This window comes from Larus michahellis, chromosome 1 (genome assembly GCF_964199755.1).
Source record: "Larus michahellis chromosome 1, bLarMic1.1, whole genome shotgun sequence".
NCBI lineage: Eukaryota > Metazoa > Chordata > Aves > Charadriiformes > Laridae > Larus > Larus michahellis.
In genome coordinates, this window is record NC_133896.1 from 15,707,388 (window position 1) to 15,729,138 (window position 21,751).

Below are 21,751 nucleotides of genomic sequence, written 5' to 3' on the forward strand. Positions count from 1 at the left end.
CTTTTTTTTTTTAATAGTGATTTAAAATCATTACGCTCACCCAAACAAACATTCTTCTAGAGGAACCTCAGGGCATTACCCTTGGCACAAGGGCACAAGCAAGCACATAAAACAGAGTTGCTGAGAGAGGTAATAAGTTATTGAATGACAGCTGGTCTGCAGCCGATGTTTGTATGTGGCTGTCACAGACCAGCGGACATAATTTACCTTAACTTGTGTGTGAACACCTGAAAATGCTCCCATGCAAAGCATAGGTGTGCAGCAAGAGCTAGTGGGCATTGAATTTTTACCATTAAGCACCAGCATTAACTTCTGTGTGGACAAGCCCCACATCACACTAGTGAAGAGACAAAACAAGATTTGTTTCAAAGAGTTTGGGGCAGTCTGAGGAACGACCCTGGCGGCGTGACAGAGGCAAGCACCACACTCACAACCCAACCTCTCACTGGAGGCTGTGGAACAGTAGAACAATTCTAGAAAAATTTGGATGTCTTGCATGAGACCCTTTTGGTGTATTACCTTGGAAAGAGCAACTGCAGACTGCATTTGGCAATGCGAACTTGAACTAGGACAGCTTAAGCTGTCTGCTCTTATACCACCACTTCAATATGCAGGGCAAAAGACACTTGCTTGTTCTTTGACTCCATGAGTTTGCCTTCATCACAACGAATTTTGTAGTTGCTTGATCCACCATTTTTGGATTTAACTGCAGTATTAAGCAAATGTCACTTCTACTGATCAAGCAGGTGTTCTACAACAGCACTACAGCAATGGTTCAGGAAGTTCGATGAAGCAGTGTTCGTTCAAAGATGATCACCACCATATTAGGACTATTCAGGTAAGCCTTTCCATTGTCTGTCTTGCAATTCTAAGTGAAAATATTGACTATTCAAAAGCACTAGGTTTTGTAGTCTATAAGAAAAAAGTAACTGTCCCTTCCCTTTACGTTCTGCTTATTTCAGTATGCAGACGTGCAAGTGAAATCCAAGGATTTGCATTCGCTCATGACCTCGTACAGGATTCGGATATAAAAAATGAGAGCTCTTCAACCCAAATGCCTGTTCCTTACTCTCAAAAACTCATTCACATTTCTTAGGGAGAGATCAAGGATTTACCATTGGCCGAATTAGTTATGCCAACAGGAAGCTTTAGAGCAGCTGCCTTTTCTGGAGGGCAAACATGATCTGGGAGAGTCCAGAACTGCAACTTATGTGGGTTTTTATTTTTATGGTTTTATGTTTAAAACAAACTTTAAAGTTCATAACATGAATCCTCAATATCTACTTTTACCTGTAAGCCTCCAAGTCAATTCTAAAAAGAATCATCCAAATTTACTTAGACACTGATAAGAAGGTTATAGTTAAAAAACATTTAAAATACACTTATAGGTAAGAACAACCATGCCACTGTTGCGTCCCGAAAACATGCAGAGGCATCAGTATTGATCTTCAGCTTTAACAGCTGGATCAGTCATGGCTAATACTACACGATGTAAGTGAAATAGCTTAGTAATTCTAGATACAAAGATGGATAAGAAAAAAATTTCAATTTTGTTAAGCTATTTTTAAAAAGTCTTTAATAGCCTAATATCTTACCTGTGTTCAGCAGCTGGAACAGAATATCCCGGAACCGGATCTTTTGTACCGTAGTACTTTTTAATTAATGCAATTCCTGCTACAGTGTCTGTTCCTTTGAAGTTCACCAAATGAGCTGAAGCTCCTATTCCTGCAGTCTGAAAAAGATGCAACTTCCAGTTGCTGCGCCAAATATAGAAGCCTAAATCCTGACACCGCCTAGCACTAGTTTGTAACAGCAAAACTCTGACTCAGTTCCCCTTTCACCAATACCTTCTTCATGCATCCACAGAGGAAAGACAGCTTCCATACAGAAAACCACTTCGGCAGACTGTGCTCACAGTTCAGACACATACCCACCCCCCAGCCCAGATCTCCCCCCTCCACATCAGTCCACGATGCTCTGAGCATTCACAATTTCACTGCTGAACAGGGACACAATCATTAATAGATAGACGCTACAATCCTCTATAGTTAAGAGCAACTAGAAATCTCATATTATTAGACAAATAGTATTACCTCTTGTGAAGAAACTCCTCTGTAGCCGAAGTCATGCAGTTTATACTCCAGCCCTTCTAAACTACCAGAAGTCTCTAGCAAATATTTGGCCAAAATCTTTTTCTGCTCTCTGGAGTTTGTAGCCACTGTGATTGGATACCATGACTGCACAAGAATAGTCTAAAACAAAACCCACCACATTATTAGATGTATGTTTGCTTAGGACTTAGAAATCCCTACCTGGCATTTCATCAGGCACAAAAAGGTCGATTTGTTTCCATCGCCCATTCAGAAAGTACCGATGCCTCCAACAGTTCGCTTTACGGCTGAAGTAATTAGCCTTCATAAGGTAGGCTAGGTATTGACCATCTCAGGAATTACCACTCCCAAGCTACAGACACACAATTCCCCCCGGCCTCCTTTCCTTATGGATAAAAGTACTGTTGTGAGTTTTCTGTAAAATTATTACAATTTCTTGCCAGGTAGGGGGAAGAGATCTGTGTAAGAGCACTAAAAAAAGAATCTAGGCTGACTTAAAGCAGAAAACTAAAGGTGCCAGAGATTCTCCTTAAACCAATAAGGGATTCAGCCTTTAATGTAAGTGCATTAATATTTACTTAGAAAAAACATGTTAACTTTCCAAAACTGACCTCAATCCAATTTGTGAGCCAGTAGCACTCTGGATCTGTGTTTTCTACTGTGAAAAGAACATTTCCTCTGGGAATTACAGAGCCCTCAGGAACAGCCTTTATTTCTATAGGAAGATGGCCATCATATTTCTGTGTAAGAAACAGTAATATTGTTAGACAACAGGAAAGATAGGATCTGCCCCCCTTTATTTGATTGCAACGGAAAAAAGTCAGGCTATGAGTTTATTGATAAAGTTTTCTTCGTCTTCATTTCTTTCCATCCTAGAAATAACTTCGTTTGTTTGTACACCCACCAACCCAAATAAGTAAAAAAATCCACATTTATCACAAAAGGAGGACAACCCTGTAACCTAGAAAATAGTCTCTTTATCAAACCAAATGACGGTTATCAGTTGTAGTCCTTGTGCAAATTGAGTCAGGAAGGCTTAAATATTCCATAAAAATACTTAAGTTCTACCCCCAGAATAAGAAATATTTGCTAATTGGGTTTTTTTCAGTGCTTTCACATGAAGTAAGCCAAAAAAGTTTACCTATTATCTAGGCCTTGAAAAAAATCTCTAGTTCTGCTTAGCATAGATGTGTGCTTTTTTAATTTATTAGTGCATATTCCATTTATTATCTATCTTAAAGAATATTTTATCATCTCAGTTATTCACTAAACATGAAATCTAATCTTGAAGTGTCATTCTTTCGCCAAATTCAGTCTTTCAGCCCTGAAGGACTAAACATTGTGTGAAATACGCCTTTTGAAAAAAGAGTAAGTTGCAAACAGCAACTCTAAAAGAATAATTATCACTTTCAGAAAGAGCTTCGCAAGATAAACTGATAATACTTAAAACATTTTGTATATTGTTTATGTTTTGATAGAAAGCTTCTCATGAGATATTCTTTAAAGGCAACAAAAATTGCATCAATTCAGAGAAATTACACAGATTCATAAGTAGAATCAAAACATATTCTCCAGTGCCCAAAACACATCAGAAGTCTCTTCTACACTGCAGTTTAAAAGTTTCTTCCAAAGCGTAATATGCTGAAGCAAATTCTGTTAATATACCACATGGGGTTTAGTCGTTAGACTTGGAGATGTCTGTTCTGGATTAAAAAAGGACAATGAAGCTTTCAAAAAGGCTCAAAATAATTTATTACTGATTCAATGAAGACAAAAGTATACTTAAGTGAAAAAACAAAACAGATTTCAAAGTTGCTATAGGTGGTGATTTTGCCCATCGAAAAAGGAATATGGTCATGCTATTGCACTATATTATAGCCCTTTTCAAAAATTTTAGGCAAAATCAACTTGTATAATTTAGGGCTCAGATCTCTATCACCCATCATCAGTTCTTGCCCACTTCCAGCCTTTACACCCCCACCTTGTTCTCCAGGAAGTCCACTCCTCTCCCACACCTTCACCCTATCGGTATTTAACTCATTCATTTATTCTTTGTACAAATTAATGCCTGTACATTTCAAATCCGTTTTGGCACTTTGCTCATACAGCCATTGCTCCCTCCAACGCTACACATCAGGTAACAGAGCCAGAGAGCAAACAGTGGTGGGTATGTGAGTGAGCAGAAGCAGGGTCTGTGTGGACATAAGGGCACGCAAAGACCCAAAGGGTATGTATGCTTCCAGTTTGAGAGCCATCGGCATCTAAGATCAAGAAGTTGAAATCATATTTGTTTATACTGATGCACAATTTCAACAAGAAAATCTGACAAAGGAATAAAAAATTTGCAGACAGTGGGTATGCAGGAAGGCTGCTTTTGACTAAACCAAAAGCATGCATTGAAACGCAATTAGTTAAACCACGTTAAAACTGTGTGGACAGAGACGCAGTATTAAAAGTGTATTAATTCAGTTTAGCCAAAGAAGGACCAATATTAAATGCAGATGAGAGCAGTTCACAATGTATAATGTATCTTAAACACAAATATGGATTGAATTCATATTATTTCAAATGGTTGCAAATCCTCTACAAACCTCTCCGTAACTCCCTCTTAGAAAACCACGGTTTTATTTACCTTGCTGCCACTTGCCACGTTTAGCTGAAATTCACTTTTCTCTGGCACACCTTATGGTCCACCCTAGTTGCAAGATGACATCTAGATATATTCACAGACAGATGCCACCATAAAATACATACCGTCAGGGTATTCAGGGACAAATAAATGCAAAGAACTAAAAATTGTGTTTTCAAATGCCAAAAATATCCATTCACTAGAACCCACAATGAAATTTAGCATTTAATTAATCTGCAGGGATTAGAACAGCTCCGATGAATGCTATTAGTCTGAATCTGCTGCTTTTTCAGAGAAGAGATGTTTGCAACTATTTGAAGACTGACACCTTTTTAAACAAAAGGGAAAGAGGATAATCGTGGAAAGACTTAATTTAGAGGGATTTTTTGTGTCAAAAGTGCTCGAGCCTTGTATTTCACAATAAGGTTCAACTTAAGTATCTCTGAAAAATTTAGGAAACGACTGAAGAAAACATGTATTTTCTGGAACTACTTACACGTGCAAGAAGTTGTAATGCTTTCTGCATTAGAATAAAAATGGTTATGATTAGTTACAGAAAGCAATGTAAATGATGCAAGCAACCACTAAGCACTGTACTATATATGGAGACTTGCCAACAAGCCCCCACTTACACTGACTGGCTGATGGCAGACATAAATCCTTATTACCTGCAAAGCCATATTTGGCATCTGAAAGGATGAAAATTACTTTTCTCTAAGGAATTACAATTATATGATTATTCTTTGACAGCTGCTACTCCCTGTACACTAAACATAAGAAGCTAAATTCATCCAGTCTTTACTATCATGGTAAAAAGGAGAGACTGCTGTGTTATTCTACAGTTGATTCATAAATCCTTCATGATGATCTCATACTGTTTTCATAAGTTTTTACCTCCAGAATATAGTTCCATCCCTTTTCGTTGAAGACATCATCTTGAAAATGCTCCCTATATACTTCTTTGGCTTCCTTGATTTTCTCTTTGGTCACCACTTTACCTGTGGTTTCAGAAACAGATGAGAATTTAGAAACTGATGATATTCATCAATTTATAAAATAAATAACAAAAAGGTTCAGACACAGTAAAGTCACTTTGCCTCCAACAAAGACACGGAGAACATGTCAAATGCAGTATACTAGCTACGTTAAAACCAAATTTTACTTTCATTTATTATATAGATTAGGTTGCTCAAGAAACCAACAGGATAAAATAAAATTGTAATTTGCAGGTGACTCAGGAACAATTTGAGATTATTACTCTTTTATGATGGTCAATAACCTGTCAAGGGTTTTAGCAGCAGTGCTTTTCCCAGGGGAATGTGATGATTGTGCAATTTGGAACAAGACGTAACCAGCCTGGCACAAGGGTTAAGCTACGCGGCTCCAGTGGAGAGGCCTTACAGCCAGCCTTTGATTAACCACTTCTGCCATACGAACTGACAAACGAACCACATTATTTGAATAAGCATTGCTGCTGCTTTAGGACCAGTCGTCTACTGGAAACGTTAGAGATCAATCCTCAGACTGACAAAGAGAAAAGAAACAAGTTTATCAAGCGTTTTGATTATAGTGGAATTCCAATCCTTGGCAGAATTGGCAGAGACATTTATGGATTCTGGATCAAGACATGGATACGTAAGCCACATGACTCGAGCTTTCCTCCTAAAGCTCGGCAGAAGGCAACTTGCATTCAGGTCAGAACAGGCAATATTTGCACATAATGCAAAAAAGCAAACAAAATCTTAAACCGGCACCAAGGAATTTTCAGATGTTACTCTTGAATTGTCAATATTGAAACCACTTTCACACATAGCTGCCATATTCAGTGATCTAACCTGAGTGGCAACTGAAATTTAAGGGAAATTAAACCCATTATTAGTTTACACAGTAAATAAACTAGCGAATAGACTAAAGTTTATGTTCAGAGTGCAAAATCTTTTTTTCCCCTTGAATCTTCTATCTTCTTGTGATTCTGTGCACAGTCTTGCTCTACTTTAATTAATTTCAACTTAGTCCACTGAAGCTGGGATACGAACACCTCTTCATTTTTAATGCATCGTTGGCATAAATAAACATAGCAGAGAGGTGTCTGAATTAAGAAGTCAATACCGTTTTACGAGGGTGGACATCTCATTTTCAGAATCACATAAATAAGATCTTATGCCTGTCACTACCTACCCTGTACCCAGATAACCTGGAACTGTTTCAACTATAAGACTCCAGGCTTGAGAAAAATTAAAATATTTATTTACAGGTAAAATTTTACTGGAATTTGAGACAGTTACCTTTTAAGTATTTATTCAGTATGTACTGCAAGCCATAAAAAACAGTTTCTTCATATTTCACTTTCCTTAATTTGGAATTTTCAGTCTTCTTTTCACGACATTCAAAGTAGGAATATACTTTGCTTGTATTAGGTGGATATTGCTTGTAGTGTGTAACCTACATCAAGAAAAACTTCAGTAAGAGCTCAAAACATCACTACAAAGCACAAGAGAATATGTTTGTACGTTAAAGCTTAAAGTAACACCCAATTCTTCTGGACCATTATTTATCCATTCACATTCTACCTAGTAAGTATGTCGGGGATTTCCCCTTTTTCAGCCACCTTCAATTTTCAGTTCAAAAGACTGATTTCCCTATCTTAACCTTTGCTTCTGTGTCAAGCCTTTCCCCCTGGAGCAATCTTCATGGTCAGCTCTTCCACTCCCCCGATGACTTTGATTTAGACACTGGCTGGGATTTTAGGAGCCCCACCACCCAGGGTCAGTGTTCCTTCTCCCACACTTTGGCCAAGCTGAAGTTGGAAGCACAAAGTTGTCTGCCACTACCAAAGTGGTACCACCAGGTACTACACCAAAGTGGAGGCACCCACTGTATTTGACTGACGTTTTGAAGGCTATAATAAAAGCCATCTGGACTCAAGAAGGCACTGACAATGGCCTTTACCCAAACGTCCTGTTCACTATGAGCAGAGCGGGTTTCCCAAGCCCAGATTACATCAAAGCCAGATTACAAACCTATTACTGTTGGTAACGCTGTTAAAATCTACCTGAGGTTTGTACCTCCCCACAAAGTTTGCTAGGTGGATGTTTTTTCCCAACCTTTGAAAAAGTTCATGTTCAGCATAAAGGACGCATGAAGAATTGCAGCCTGAAAGTGCGTATTACATGGAAATTGGTCATACGAACATATAATGTTACCCTGGATTCCACCATAACAACTTTTTTAAGGTACTGATAGTAAATCTACCCAGAAACTCTTACTTTGAGTTACGTATCATTTAAAACAAGTACACTCTAAATGTTAATAACTTAAACCTGCAAAATTGTTATCTCCTAATGTATAAAAAGCAAACTCCCTGCAAAAGCCATAATTCCACATTAAACAAAAAGAATACACAATGACATAACTGTAATACTACCAATGTTCAAATTACAGGATACATAAATAAACTTAAGGCATTCGCAAAGGTGAACCTATCAAAAGTTGTCCTAAATTATGACGAAAAGTCTGTGAACAAGTCTATAGATTCCATAAGGGAAGACTGTTCCTACGGCAGAGTAAAGCACCACCGTACAACAGAATAAAACTCAAAAAGGTATGAAAGTTGTGTCTGAATTTTTCTCAAAACGCCATATTTATAGGTTAGAGCATGAGTTCGTTATAAGTGTCTTGCTGCTACTTCTTACTCCAAATCACCTTAAAACCTTTTGTTTCTAATACCACATGGAATTGGAAAAGCGATAGTTTTACCACTTCTTCCTTATTGTCCTGGTGGTTTTGGTTTTTTTTTTTTTAAGTGTACCACTGACACTTCAAAAATAAAATATTTGAAAGTTTCCCTTACCTGTATTGCTAAAACTGTGTATTAAGGGATTAAAAAATACATTTTGTTTTTCCTCTCAAATGCCACTTATATTCAGTATTTCACTCAGCTTAGAAAATGAACCCAGCTCAACTGAATTTTTTTTGTTTCTCTTATACCGGCACAACGCTGCTGTGCTTCTGTTTCCAATGATGCCAGGAAACATTCAAACAACAAAAAGGTCAATTTTCGGATCTTTCCATTATCTTTACTTCTATGAAGTTTTCAAGGCCAATCAAATAAAACCCAAGCTTGTCATTGCAAGTTTTCTGCCTTTACTTCGAACAAAGCACTGCAACGCAGGCATTTAATGGAGCACAAACCTATTCTGTTCCCATTCCACAGCCAGTCAAAAGCAGAATGCTTAAGAGTAGCAACGTTAGACCCAAAGACAAAACCTGACTTTTAGGTTTACTTCTAGCTATTAAGAGATGTCTCACTCCACAAATTATAACATGTCCTTTTCTAGTTCTACAGAGAACTTCTAAAAAAGTAAATCGCACTGCCAGCTCACAGAAAACTGTGTTCAGGGTATCATGATGCTTAAAGGAAAAAAATCCAAACAAACAAAACACACCCCCTCCCTAAACCACCCCCCACACTATGGAACGGTTAAAAATATGCTCTGTTTGACACGTCTTTCTAACTAATGGGAAGATGAACACACACACAACCACCTTGCAAAAAAAGGTATAAAATGGACTCTGAGGAAAAAGAACACGTAACAATTCATTAGAAGGTTCATTCACCCACTGTAAGGTACAGAGAGCAGAAGTTCTTTGCTTCGCAGTGTTGCCGCAAGTTATAGCAGCTGTATGAAGAAAGCTGCTCTTTTTATGACTGGGACTGGCCTTTAACTTAGTGCTTCTTTACGATTTCATTATATTGCCTGGGAAAACACTGTTTATTTCCATTCTTCATCCTATTGACATGCTACAGCTTCATGGTTTCAGAGTAAACGCTCAACACAGAGCCCACCAGCTTAGCCTGTCCATAGCAGATGTCCCAGGAACAATTCCACAAACCACTCTCTGAATTCCTTGTGAGGAGCTCTACAGCAAACCAACGTAACGCTCCTGTTCTATTCACAACAGTTCAAGCAAAACAAAGAAAACTATCTCCACTGCCTACTCAGGTTTCTTTAAAAAGTTTAATTATCCAGCTTATTAACTAACTATGAGCTGGTTGTTGAAGTCAACAACCTACATTATAATGAAAATTTGCATGATCCTTGGCTACAATCTTTAAAAAAATACTTGACTACTGCAGTTCGAAGATATCTCCTCCAGTTAAACACTTCTATCAAATAGGTTACAGAACCAAAATTAGCTTAAGGTGTACAGTGTACACACATTGAATTGGTGCCACCTTTTCCTATTACGTTTCTTTTCAGGGTTTTGTTTTTTTTTTTTTTAGGGACTTCCCATTCCAGCTCTGCTGTGAAGCACAATCACAAAACACATTGCTCTTGCTGCAAATCAGAACTTGAGGGCTGAAATCAAGCTGGAAGGCTAACGGCCAGGTTTATCCTTTACATAGCATATCTGGCAAAACAGCTCCTCCAGACTGCCTCGCTGGCAGCTTCCACCTAAAGAAAACAAGTCTGACAGAATGGCTTGTCAGTGATGGAAGAGATATATTTGGGGGACCGTCGCCCTCATACACAACTTACTGAGTTAGAGGATCTTACTGCAGTGGTGCTTCTGGCATTTATACTTCCGTGAAGCACCTCTAAGATCCCCATTAGTTACAACATCACATATTACTTGAAAATATTGTGGAAAGAGGCCATGATTTCAACAACTGCTTTACCTAAACCTCCATGAGGTTTAACCAATGGAGCGGTTAAAAGCAAAGGTTGCCAATAACCTATATGGAAAACAACACTGTTAACAACGAGGAGATGAACCAGTACTTAGGAACAAAGGGAATGCTCTATCAGATATACCTCACTGGGATGAGAGACGTAACGAACAGCAGTTATAAGGTATTGCTGACCCCCTTCAGGAAAAACACCCACAACTGCAACTAGCAGTTACGTTCAACAAGGGTGCTTTAGTAGCTTTCAAAGCAATCACAGAAGGAATGCACACCACAAACAAAAGTGGAAATGAAAACCAAACCAAAAGTCAGTGTGGTTAAAAGATAAGCTTATTCGAACACAAGAGGAAACCTCAGAAGAATCAATCTTTAATAAGTCAACAAAAAGGGCATCCAATAGTAGCAGGTAAAGTGAGACACACTTGCAAGCGAGTACTGAAAAAAAAAGTAATAGAATCATAGAATCATTTAGGTTGGAAAAGACCCTTGGGATCATCGAGTCCAACCATCAGCCCCACTCTACAAAGTTCTCCCCTACACCATATCCCCTAACACCACATCTAAACGAGTCTTAAACACGTTCAGGGATGGTGACTCCACCACCGCCCTGGGGAGCCTATTCCAGTCAAGTACTATCTTAGTATTTTGGTTATACACGAGCTTCAAATTGCCAAAGGCAAGTAGCCTTAGAGAGACTCCAGATCCCTTATTAAAAATGCTTAAGTGAAGTAAATACAGATTAAGAAAATGTTTAAGACCTAAAGTGACAATATTGGGAGATATCTACTCTTACGAGATGAGAGGGATAAACTAATGCAGGTTATGACTGAAGGCTGATCTTGTACCACTTTTAACGTCTCTGTATTCTAGTTCATCCATCATCTCTTATGTGTGTATTGAAAAGTAAGAGGACCAGAGGTGAGGAAAAAAAAAGTTAAGAGATCAGCCAGTACTGAGAAAACTAAGGAGAGCAACTGAACTCCTATGGAAGCTGCATATTAGCAGCAGAAATGCTCTAAGTGACCATGTCCATGTTCATTTAAAAAACAATGTCAAGTGTAAGCACTAGAACTGAGTGTATTTTAAATTGCTCAGAGAAAATACAATGTGTAAAAAAGGTAACAGCAGATTTCTTTCCCGTCAGAAATTTCTGTGTGCTTTGCATCCAAGATTATCATAACAAAGATGACAACATGCCTTATGTTTACTGTTTACACATTTGTGAATAGTCAGCTGTACTATGTCACATACTGCTACAAGTTTCCTGGTCCTTAATGAAAAAAAGAACATTTACCTTCTCAACAATGAAAGTTGCAATGACTCTGGAAGGGGTTACTTTCCATTAACAATTGGCTGAATTCTGTACAGTTGCAGTGTTCCTTTAGAGCAATGACGACTGGGGGTTTGTAACAGGACTGTGTGACTGCAAATCAAAACTTGGAAGGAAACAAACCTAGATAGAGTGAAGATTACTTACAAGGAGTGCCGGGCCAGGAGTTTCCAACACTTTTACACTGACAGAATTACAGGAGGTAACAGAACACATTCACACCCCCACTACAAGATTTTAATAAATATCTATACACATATACGAGCTGCTGAAAAGAATATTTTGCAGTCAGTAAGTACTAGCCCAAACCAACAAGCTAAAGAATACTCATGTCTCTTCCTTGCATACCTCTAGCCTTCTAAATAAAGGATATACAGGCTGTCAGAGCCCGGAATAAACACACACTCACGTGAAGCGCTTCAGAAGTGCTCTTCTACATCCACGCAGAAGAAAAGAAGTCCTTCAAAACGACAAATACTTAAAATCCAACATGTAAGGCATATAGTGTTTAAAAGTATCTTTTAGGCTTCCTTGAAGCATCCAGAAAGAACTGAATTCTGAAGCGGATATCATTTACAGTCTAGATAGCAAGTCAGCTCCTCCTACGGGGCAACTGCATGGCAGCTTATTAAAGCTATCACCTTAATTACGAAACAGTCCAAGCAACAGTAATACATTTCATCGGTAAAAGCAAAATAAGCTATTATTACTTCAGCGAACAAGGTTCAGTCCTCATTTTGATAGCCTTTCCCACTTGCAGCTCATGGTCCATCCAACACAGCCCAGTACAGGCCAATCACTGGTATCTTCTGACCAAACAACACAGCTCTGCTAAGCTGATCCTCTCAACAGTTTCAGACTACATATGCCCTGGAAGATTTCTTGCCTGTGCAGAATAAATAAATACAGGATAAAGATTATTGGGAAGCGAAGCGAAAGAAAATAGAGAGGTGGTGTATCAATGTATTGGGTTTGCACGGCGAGGTTTTGGTAGCAGGGGGGCTGCAGGGGTGGCTTCTGTGAGAAGATGCCAGAAGCTTCCCCAGCGTCTGACAGACCCAATGCCAACTGGCTCCAAGATGGACCCACCACTGGCCAAGGCCGAGCCCATGAGCCAACAGTGGTAGAGCCTCTGGGGTAACGTATTTAAGAAGGGTAGAAAGTTGCTGTATGACAGCAACAGCAGCTGAAGAGATGAGCAAGAATATGTGAGAGAAACAGCCCTGCAGTCACCAGGGTCAGAGAAGAAGGAGGGGGAGGAGGTGCTCCAGGCATCAGAGCAGAGATTCCCCTGCAGCCCCTGGTGAAGACCATGGTGAGGCAGGCTGTCCCCCTGCAGCCCATGGAGGTCCATGGTGGAGCAGAGATCCACCTGCAGCCCATGGAGGACCCCACGCTGAAGCAGGCGGATGCCTGAAGGAGGCTGTGACCCCGTGGAGAGCCTGTGTTGGAACAGGCCCCTGGGAAGACCTGTAACCCCATGGGGGATCCACGCTGAAGCAGTCTGTTCCTGAAGGACTGCAGCCCGTAGAAAGGACCCACACTAGAGCAGTTTGTGAAGAACTGCAGCCCATGGGAAAGACCCAGGTTGGAGAAGTTAGTGGAGGGCTGTCTCCTGTGGGAAGGACGCCACGCTGGAGCACAGGAAGAGTATGCGGAGTCCTGCCCATGAGGAGGAAGGAGCGGCAGAGACAACCTGTGATGCACTGACCACGACCCCTATTCCCTGTCCCCCTGCACTGCTCGAAAGGAGAGAAATCAGGAGTGAAGTTTAGCCCGGGAAGAAGGGAGGGGTGGGGGGAAGGTGTTTTGAGATTTGGGGTTTATTTCTCATTACCCTACTCAGATTTGATTGGCAATAAATTAAACTAATTTCCCCAAGTCGAGTCTGTTTTGGCCATGCCAGTAATCGGTGAGTGATCTCTCCCTGCCCTTACCTCGACCCATGAGCCTTTCGTTATATTTTCTCTCCCCTGTCCAGCCGAGGAGGGGAGCGATAGAGCGGCTTTGGTGGGCACCCAGTGCCCAGCCAGGGTCAACCCGCCGCAGCCAACAGCGTCAGACGAATGAAGAACTGAAGGGCATGGACCCCTCCGCTTGGGAACCGCCATGAGTGAACAGAACCCTCACTGTCACAGAGAGGACAGTGATTGCTGGGACTTCTTGGCAGAGACACAAGAGTAAGCTATCATGCAGCACAAACACTGAGCTCCAAGGAGCCTGCTGATATCCCCTCACTTGCAGCTCCACCAACAAGGATTTTGACTTCAAATGCTTCCCTTTTTCTGTAATACTGAGTCACTAGCAGGAAACTTTACTCTTAAAAGCATCATTGCTGTACTGGACATTCAAACAAAGAGATTCCCCAGATAACACCGCATTGATGAATCTCTTCCAAGTCTTATGATCCAAAGAATTAAAAAGACTGCTGTCATCTATCAGCGAGATGCACGCACACCATGCCATATGCCCATGCCCAGACTCTGGGGCGATGGCATATAATACCGCGCACACAGGAGGAATTACACTGTCGGGGGATTTGGAGAAGCTTAGGAATATGCAACGAAGTACACAGGAAGAAAAAAAACACAAACCCTAACTGATGTAAAAACACTTATCTTGTTATGTGGGTTAGACATAAACTGCACGATTTGAAGCCCAGCCTCAAAATCCTGAAGCACTTGTACAATTCCCAGTTCATAATGGAAGCTCAGTACTGGGTCCAGTGTGTAGCAAGTCTCTGCGATTCACTCAGCAGGAACTATTCCTATCTAAAAATATCAAGTATGCTAAAAATTAGCAAGATACTCAGTTGCTTTTCGAAAACAGCTTTTAAGATTTTGAAACTGAATATTTGATGATCTTCTGTGACTTCAGAGGAAATGTCCTATGATGCACACACAGGCAGGAAAACAGCTTAGAGGGAGGTGCGGCTGGATTAACTATCAACAGACGAATCTTTGCCTACCAAATCACTTTGTTTCTGAATTTTTGTAGGCACTAAACCAGTAACCAATTTTCTCTCCACCCCAAATTTCCAACTGCAGCAAGAGAGAACTGGGACACCGGAGTCAACACTCAAAACTAATGAGTTGTGACAGATATGACCCTGGGATACCAGAACTTTTTACTCATAGACAGCTGCCTAAGTTGGGCTTGTACTGTTTGGGAAGGTCTGCACATATTTTTTTTTTTTGCCCTGAGCTGTTTATTTCCACATGACTTTTGTCATCAACGTTAGTTCATATGGATCGGCATCTACTGCAATAGGATCGCCAAGTAAGCTTCTGAACGGATACATGTTTTTTCCTCAAAGTCTGAACACTGTATACGGACAGTACTGCACACAGAGATGCTACAATTGCGGATACTGCAGAAATGCCTAAAAAAAAAAAAAAAGAAAAACACACAAAATCAATTCTCATTTTTGTTTTAATTGCTAGTAAGAGTGTTTGGTAACTCCTGTAAAAAGCTTGATGGTGCAAACTACCAGATATTTTAGTGCAATTGTTACTGAAAGCGCTCTCGCTAAGTGTCTTTCATTGATTAGGAAATGACAGTATCAACCAGGGAGAAGATAAGTGATGTTTGCTCATATTACCCAACAAGATAAAAGAAGCTACGTGTTTAAGTACTTTTCAAAAAGGCTGGAGTTCCTAAGATTTCGGAAAAAAAGCATAGAGGAAAAGAGACAATTTGAACAGTCCTAACAAAGCAAAGTAGACAATTACAACTGCTTTTTTATTATAATACAAAATGCTCCTAGCTGCCACAGAAAACCTCGTCCAAATTCTGGATTTTAAACTGGAAAAAAAAAAAACAACTCAACCTTTACTTGACCTCATTAAGATTTCTACCACTGCTGAAATGTTACCAAATCGTCTTTCCTATGTGAACAAAACAGAAGCAAATTAGCAAAGTAGTGATCTGTCACTCCAGTGCTCCTCACTAGCACTAATCCTACAGCAGATCCACTGAATTTAGGAAAAGTAGTGTGCAAGTTAGATTTAAAATAGACACCCTTTAAACCCAGGCCTACAGTATTTAATGTGATTAGTCTCGAACATGGAAGAAACTCCATATTTGAGTAAGTTTGATAACGAACACTTAAACATGGCTCTTAAAAGAGTACTGTCGCTAGATGAAGTGCGTCCTCCATGCATGCAGTTTTGTGAGCCCTCAGTAGCAGTGTTAGGATTCTCTGACTGAGCTGCTCCAAGATTTATCAGCATCTTCGAACAAACAGCAACAATAAACGTTAAGAATTTCTTTACAAAAAGAGCATCTTTATGTAACATCATGCAATAATAATAATATCACGGAGGAGCTGTGAAAGGTACAACAGCACCAGTCAGCAATGGAGCACTCACTGAGGCTCGTACTGTGATAGTTGGCCAGTAACGAGACCTGGCCATAACATCATATTTGCCTGTTTTTCCAACTCTTCTATCTAGAAGTACCATCCTCCCTGAAACCCACCGGAGTGCTCAAAGCTTTAAAGGACTATAACATAATAAATGCTTTATAATGACACTCAGGACTGTTTGTTGAGGGCACTAATAACCTCTTTGACATTGCAACGCAGCTCCTGAAGAAATAAAAAGTTAGTTTTTCGGTCTAGGAGACGCAGGGCACATCTGTATGACCAGACTTCGGGAGTCACGCGCTGGCTCTGCCCGGTGCCTAGGAACCCTATGGTGACACTAACGCAGCGCAGCGCAGGAGGGGACGTGGGCCTGGGCACATTCACGTCCTGAGGCACGTCAGTCGTCAGCCGGTGACCACCGGACCAGAGCGTGGCCAGCGCGCCGGTACTTGGCCACTGCTATCAAACAGCACGATTTTCAAGCAATTTCACGGAACGAAGGGAGGACCGTGAAGTGCGATCCCCTCACTCTTGAATCACCTCGCGTACCGAGTCTGACACCGCAGTAACCAGAAAACTAAGCAGAGGACTCGAAAATAAATATTTTAGAGCCAGCCGGTTGCTCGGAGCGCTCTGCGCCGCCACGGCTCCGCCGCCAGAGTTGACCAAAGAAACGAAACACGGGGGGTGGGAGGGGGGGGTTGGGGGGGGAAAGAGCACCCGCTCTGCTCGCGTCCCACCCCCCACCCGGGCGACATGTGCCCCCGCTCCCGTCCCCGGGGGGGGCGGGCAGCCCGGCGGGCCGGAGGATGCCCGGCGGCGGCAGGCGGCCCCCGCCTCCCGCCTGCCCGCCATGGCCGCCCCCCGCGCCCTGCCCCTGCCCGCCGGGGCGCCCACCCCGCCCGCTTTCACTTTCTTTTCTCGCCCGGCCGCCGCCGGCAGCGCGGCCTCAGGCACCCGGCTCCCGGGGCTCCGCGGGACGGGGCCGAGGTGGTGCGGGGGGGACCCCGGCCAGGCCTCTCCGTCGCCACCCCCCCCACGCCGGGCACGCTCCCTCCCGCCTCGGGGGGGCCCTCCCGGCCGCGGGCAGGGGACAGGGAGCCGGCGGCGACGGGGAGGGCCTGGCTCGGCGCCCCGTGGGTGGAGCGCCCCGGCGAGTCCCGTGCGCCGGCGGCGGCGGGGCGGCCGCAGAGGTGACCCCCTCCCGCCCGCCCGCCGTGCCCGCACCCACCTTGTAGGAGTCGGTGGCGAGGAGGATGTTGAACTCGGTCCCCGCCGCAGCGCACTCCATGTCGCCGGCACCGGGGAGGCGCCGCCGCCCGCACGGACAGGTCTGGGCCGGGCCGGGCTGGGCTCCGCCGCCACCGCCAGGCGCTCGGTGCGGGGGGGAGAGAGGAGAAAGGGGGGAACGGGGATGGGGCGGGGAGAAAGGGGATTACGGCCGACGGGGGGGGCGGGGACCTCGCGCGGCTCCTCGCAACGCTGATTGGCCGCCCGTCTCCGCCGCCGAAGGAGGGGCCGTGAGGTCACTGCGCGGGTGGGGCGGGGCCAAGGGGCCAGGCGGGCTCTGATTGGCCCCACCGCCCGATCGGTGCAGGGGAAGGGAGGAGGTGGCTGTGACGTCATGGGGGGCGGGGCGAGGCCCCGTGCTGCACGTTCTCTTTGACCGGATCCCGGGCGGGGCCGGCTGGGTGACGTCACTGCGCGGCCGGTGCGCGCTCTCTCCCTATTGGCCAGCGGCGCGGCGGCGGGGCGGACGGGATCCTGGGCCGAGCAGCGGGCGCGGGGCACAGGGGCGGCCTGCGCATGTGCTGTGCGGCGGGGCAGGGGTGGGGGTGTCGCGGTTTCGTTTCTCCGTGAGGCCGTTACGGGAAGGGGCGGGCGGCGGCCTCGGCCCTGCGGGGGGCTGGGACCCGGCCGTGAGGGAGGGCCCGGCTCCCCGGCCGCCCCGTCGGGCTGCGAGGAGGCGAGGGGGGGGACCTGCAGCCGCGCCGGGGGCAGGGCTGGCTGGGAGGGCGGGAGGCCTGGCCGGTGTGCCCCGTGACGGGAGGGTGGGGTGGGTCGGGTCAGTGAGGACAGGTCCCCCGGGAGGGACCCGGGCACCGGCTGCCACCGCGCTGCTGCCGGGAGAGCACGAGTGCGGCAGCTGTTGAGTACAGTGAGCCTGGGTCGGGGCCATCGGGCGTGTGTGAGGAGGAGGAGGAAGGAGAGGGGCATGGAGTCATAAGAGTCGTTATGGTTGGAAGAGACCTTCAAGATCATCACGTCGAACCATTAGCCTAGCACTGCCACGTTACTGCTGAAGCATGTCCCTCAGCACTACATAGAATCACGGAATGGTTTAGGTTGGAAGGGACCTTAAAGATCATCCGGTTCCCACCCCCCTGCCATGGGCAGGGACACCTCCCACTAGACCAGGCTGCTCAAAGCCCCATCCAGCCTGGCCCTGAACACTTCCAGGGATGGGACATCCATAACTTCCCTGGGCAACCTGTGCCAGTGTCTCACCACCCTCACAGTAAAGAATTTCTTCCTGATGCCTATCTAAATCTCCCCTCTTCCAGTTTGAAGCCATTACCCCTCATCCTATCGCTACATCCCTTGTAAGTCCCTCTCCATCTCTCCTGTAGGCCTCCTTCAGAAGGCCATAATAAGGTCTCCCCGGAGCCTTCTCTTCTTCAGGCTGAACAACCCCAACTCTATCAGCCTTTTGTCATAGGAGAGCTGCTCCAGCCCTCTGACCATTTTTGGTTTTCTAATCTGTGTAAATCATGTTTAGCTATTGTTTGAATTGTTCTGTGACAACAGGAAACATTGCTTCTTTTGGAGCAAGTAGCAAATATGGTTTTGGTCACAATTGTGGCTCTTTCATGATGGCAAGATGGTCTTCTTGCTCTCTACTAATTAGATGTATGGAAAAATAATAACATTAAATATTGACCGTACTACTGATCAGTACTGCATTAAAAAAGCTGCTTAATTAGCCTTTTCTGTAAAACTGTTGGTGAATTAACACTTAGGTTGACATTTGCTGATCTGCAAATCCAAACCCAAAATTGTATAACTAATAGCTGTTTATTAAGATGCTTCCGAAAAGATGTATTTCACCAGTCAGATTTTCATAGAAATATGAATATCCAATAAAATTGCAAAGAATATGATCAGGAATGGCATCCAGATATTTTGGACCTAATTCTACATCGGTCCTGGTTGATCCATAATTGCACTGTGAGCCACATTCTTTCAATTACCCTTGTGTGCCCTGTTGACTTCAGTGTGCCATGTTGACTTCAGTGTGCTTTTGCTTTATGCCATTTCATGTGAGAGAAGCACCAGGTCTTTTGTTTAATTGTGACTGCTTACTATTAAACCATTTACTTACTGTTTAAAAAAAAAAAGGTAAACACTGACAGCTACTAACAATAATCAAGCTGTATGAAACTACTTTCATTAGTTTTCTCAGGAGGGAAAGTGTTCCCATGGAGCAGGAAAAAGTCAGTGAAGCAGTTAGAAACATTAAAAGAATATGTGTATCAGGAGTTCCCTGTACGCTTCCTTCTGCCAGTTTGTCTGTGTGCGATTTTGCAACAAAACCTGGTAGTAGCAATGGTAATTGCTATTATTGCTATTATCCACCATGAACTTGCAACTAACTCTTCTGCTTGTCTCAAGTTTTCTGCTTGCTCTTGTTCAGTCCCATGGACACGAAGTTCTTACCATTACTTCCCCATCACAGCAAAAAAAGTTGAAATTTCCATTTTCTTTCTCAGGGTTCTCTGTAGCTCTTCCTCTTCTTATCTCTTTGTCTTGTTTGTGGCTGCATAGCCAACCCAGTCTGCTCACTTCCATTAGCTAGTCTGTAAAGCTGCTCTGCCTTTTTCCACATCCTCCTGAAAGATAAGATTATTTTTCTGAAGTTGCCTGGGCTTGACTCTTCCTTAATTCCTTCTGAGGATTCCTTTTGTGGAGCATCCCATCAAGGCGACAACATGATTATGGGATAATTTGAAATGATAATTTTAAATATACAAATCTCCCTTGTTTTGTCCCAAAACTTTCTTCTGTGATGTCATTTACATCAGAATTTTGCCCCTTACCATGTTCTTTATCTGTGTATTTTTCATGGTGAAATTTCTCAGCTGCAAAGGTCAAATCTTAATTTTTGTTTGGAAAGTCTATTTTAATATAAGGAAGATTAGTAAAAAGAAAAAGTAAATTAATTGATCAGATCGGTCTTTTATCCTAACTGTTGCAAGAAATTAGAAAAGTCAGAGAGATACTACAGGGCTGCTTGTTTTTTTTAAAAAAATGACGTTTCTCGCTACAGAATTCTGCTGATATATCTTCAAGCCTTCAATAGAATAATTAATGATTATTTGCTCAGACATAATTTTTATTAGCATCTTCCCCCTCCTCCTGCTAGCTCTTTCTTGTACCTTAGGATGTGCCAGAACTTGAATAATGGTTTAATTTAGCTCATATGAACATATCTAAAGCTGTATCTGTAATGAAATATTGTAAAGTTAGGAGACTTCAGAGTATTAATAGAAAATGGTATTATGCTAAACAGAACTATATTAAATCACAGTTTTCTGGTGAAGAGAACATATTTTAAGTTTGAAAAAAATTAAATACATCTCTTGCAGCAGTAGATGGTGGGAGTATAGTTACAATGGCAAAAGAGAAATAAACCTAGGAACCTCAAACACTCCATTCCTGTGCTGTGTTTGTCATCTATTATCCGTGAAACTGACTTTGGACTGTTCATCTGGCTTATTGAAACCAGCATTTGTAATGTACGTGGGGCTTAACTTCTGTCTTCAGATGGAACCACACCAGGAAATCGTGTTCATCAATTTAAATGCGAGTTCAGCTAAATTGTTTCTGATACCATTTAGCATACTGGTAGAGCCAGGGTTCTTCAATAATTATCTTCTAACATTTCCCTTTGGCATGTGAGAGATTTTTATAGGTATTCACGTTAGATATTTTTAATAAACAAAGCTCTAATGATAGCTTTAATAAATTCCTATTAATCCGGAGACAGGTTTGTTCCCAAGGGATTTCTGATAATAAATGATATTCTGCGTAGCAGAAGTGTCCAGTCAGCATTATATGTATATAAAGTCTATAATGTAGTCTGCTCTTGTATTGGGAGGAAAGCTATCCTGCAAATATGTCCTCAGGTTGATGTCTGAGGAGGTGTACAAGGACAGCCAAATTAAGATGGATATTACATTATATCCCTTCTTCGATCACTATTGCAAAACTTGATATTTATTTCATCCAGCTGTGAGAGTCCCATCGCAGTTGCACAGATCTATGTGACTGAAATTTCTGCACACGCCATGGTAATGCACAGTGTGATTTCCTCCCCCACAAAGAGTTTCTGGTTCTTTTGGTCATTAATTCCGATCCCGAACCAATCCCTTGTGCTCCCTTTATCTGGGTGATAGTTTCAAGGCATATTGACAGATTAAATGTCAACATTATCTCTTAATACTGTTATTTTTCTGTTCAAATACACTGGCAAAAGAACAGAATTTTAGCTCTACTTCTTTTGCTTTGGTGCAACTAGTGCTTATGGCAGTGTTTAAGCTTGTAATGATTGGCAACAAGTCCCTCG

At 42.8% G+C, this 21,751-nt stretch overlaps 1 protein-coding gene across 2 annotated transcripts in view; it reads right to left on the bottom strand.

The window, feature by feature from the left end:
- The window catches only part of NAMPT (nicotinamide phosphoribosyltransferase), a 29,913-nt gene extending 12,286 nt beyond the window's left edge, over positions 1-17,627 (bottom strand). The window contains exons 1-6 of one of the 2 annotated variants that reach the window (XM_074578960.1): positions 17,357-17,627; positions 7,026-7,182; positions 5,635-5,738; positions 2,723-2,851; positions 2,094-2,252; positions 1,596-1,732 (exon numbers count right to left, since the gene is read on the bottom strand). In XM_074578960.1, coding sequence (XP_074435061.1) covers positions 1,596-1,732; positions 2,094-2,252; positions 2,723-2,851; positions 5,635-5,738; positions 7,026-7,182; positions 17,357-17,416 — 746 coding nt within the window. In that variant the 5' untranslated portion in view covers positions 17,417-17,627. The remainder of the gene's footprint in view (positions 1-1,595; positions 1,733-2,093; positions 2,253-2,722; positions 2,852-5,634; positions 5,739-7,025; positions 7,183-17,356) is intronic. The other variant, XM_074578877.1, reaches the window with a different exon arrangement.
- Positions 17,628-21,751: the final 4,124 nt, after the last annotated feature.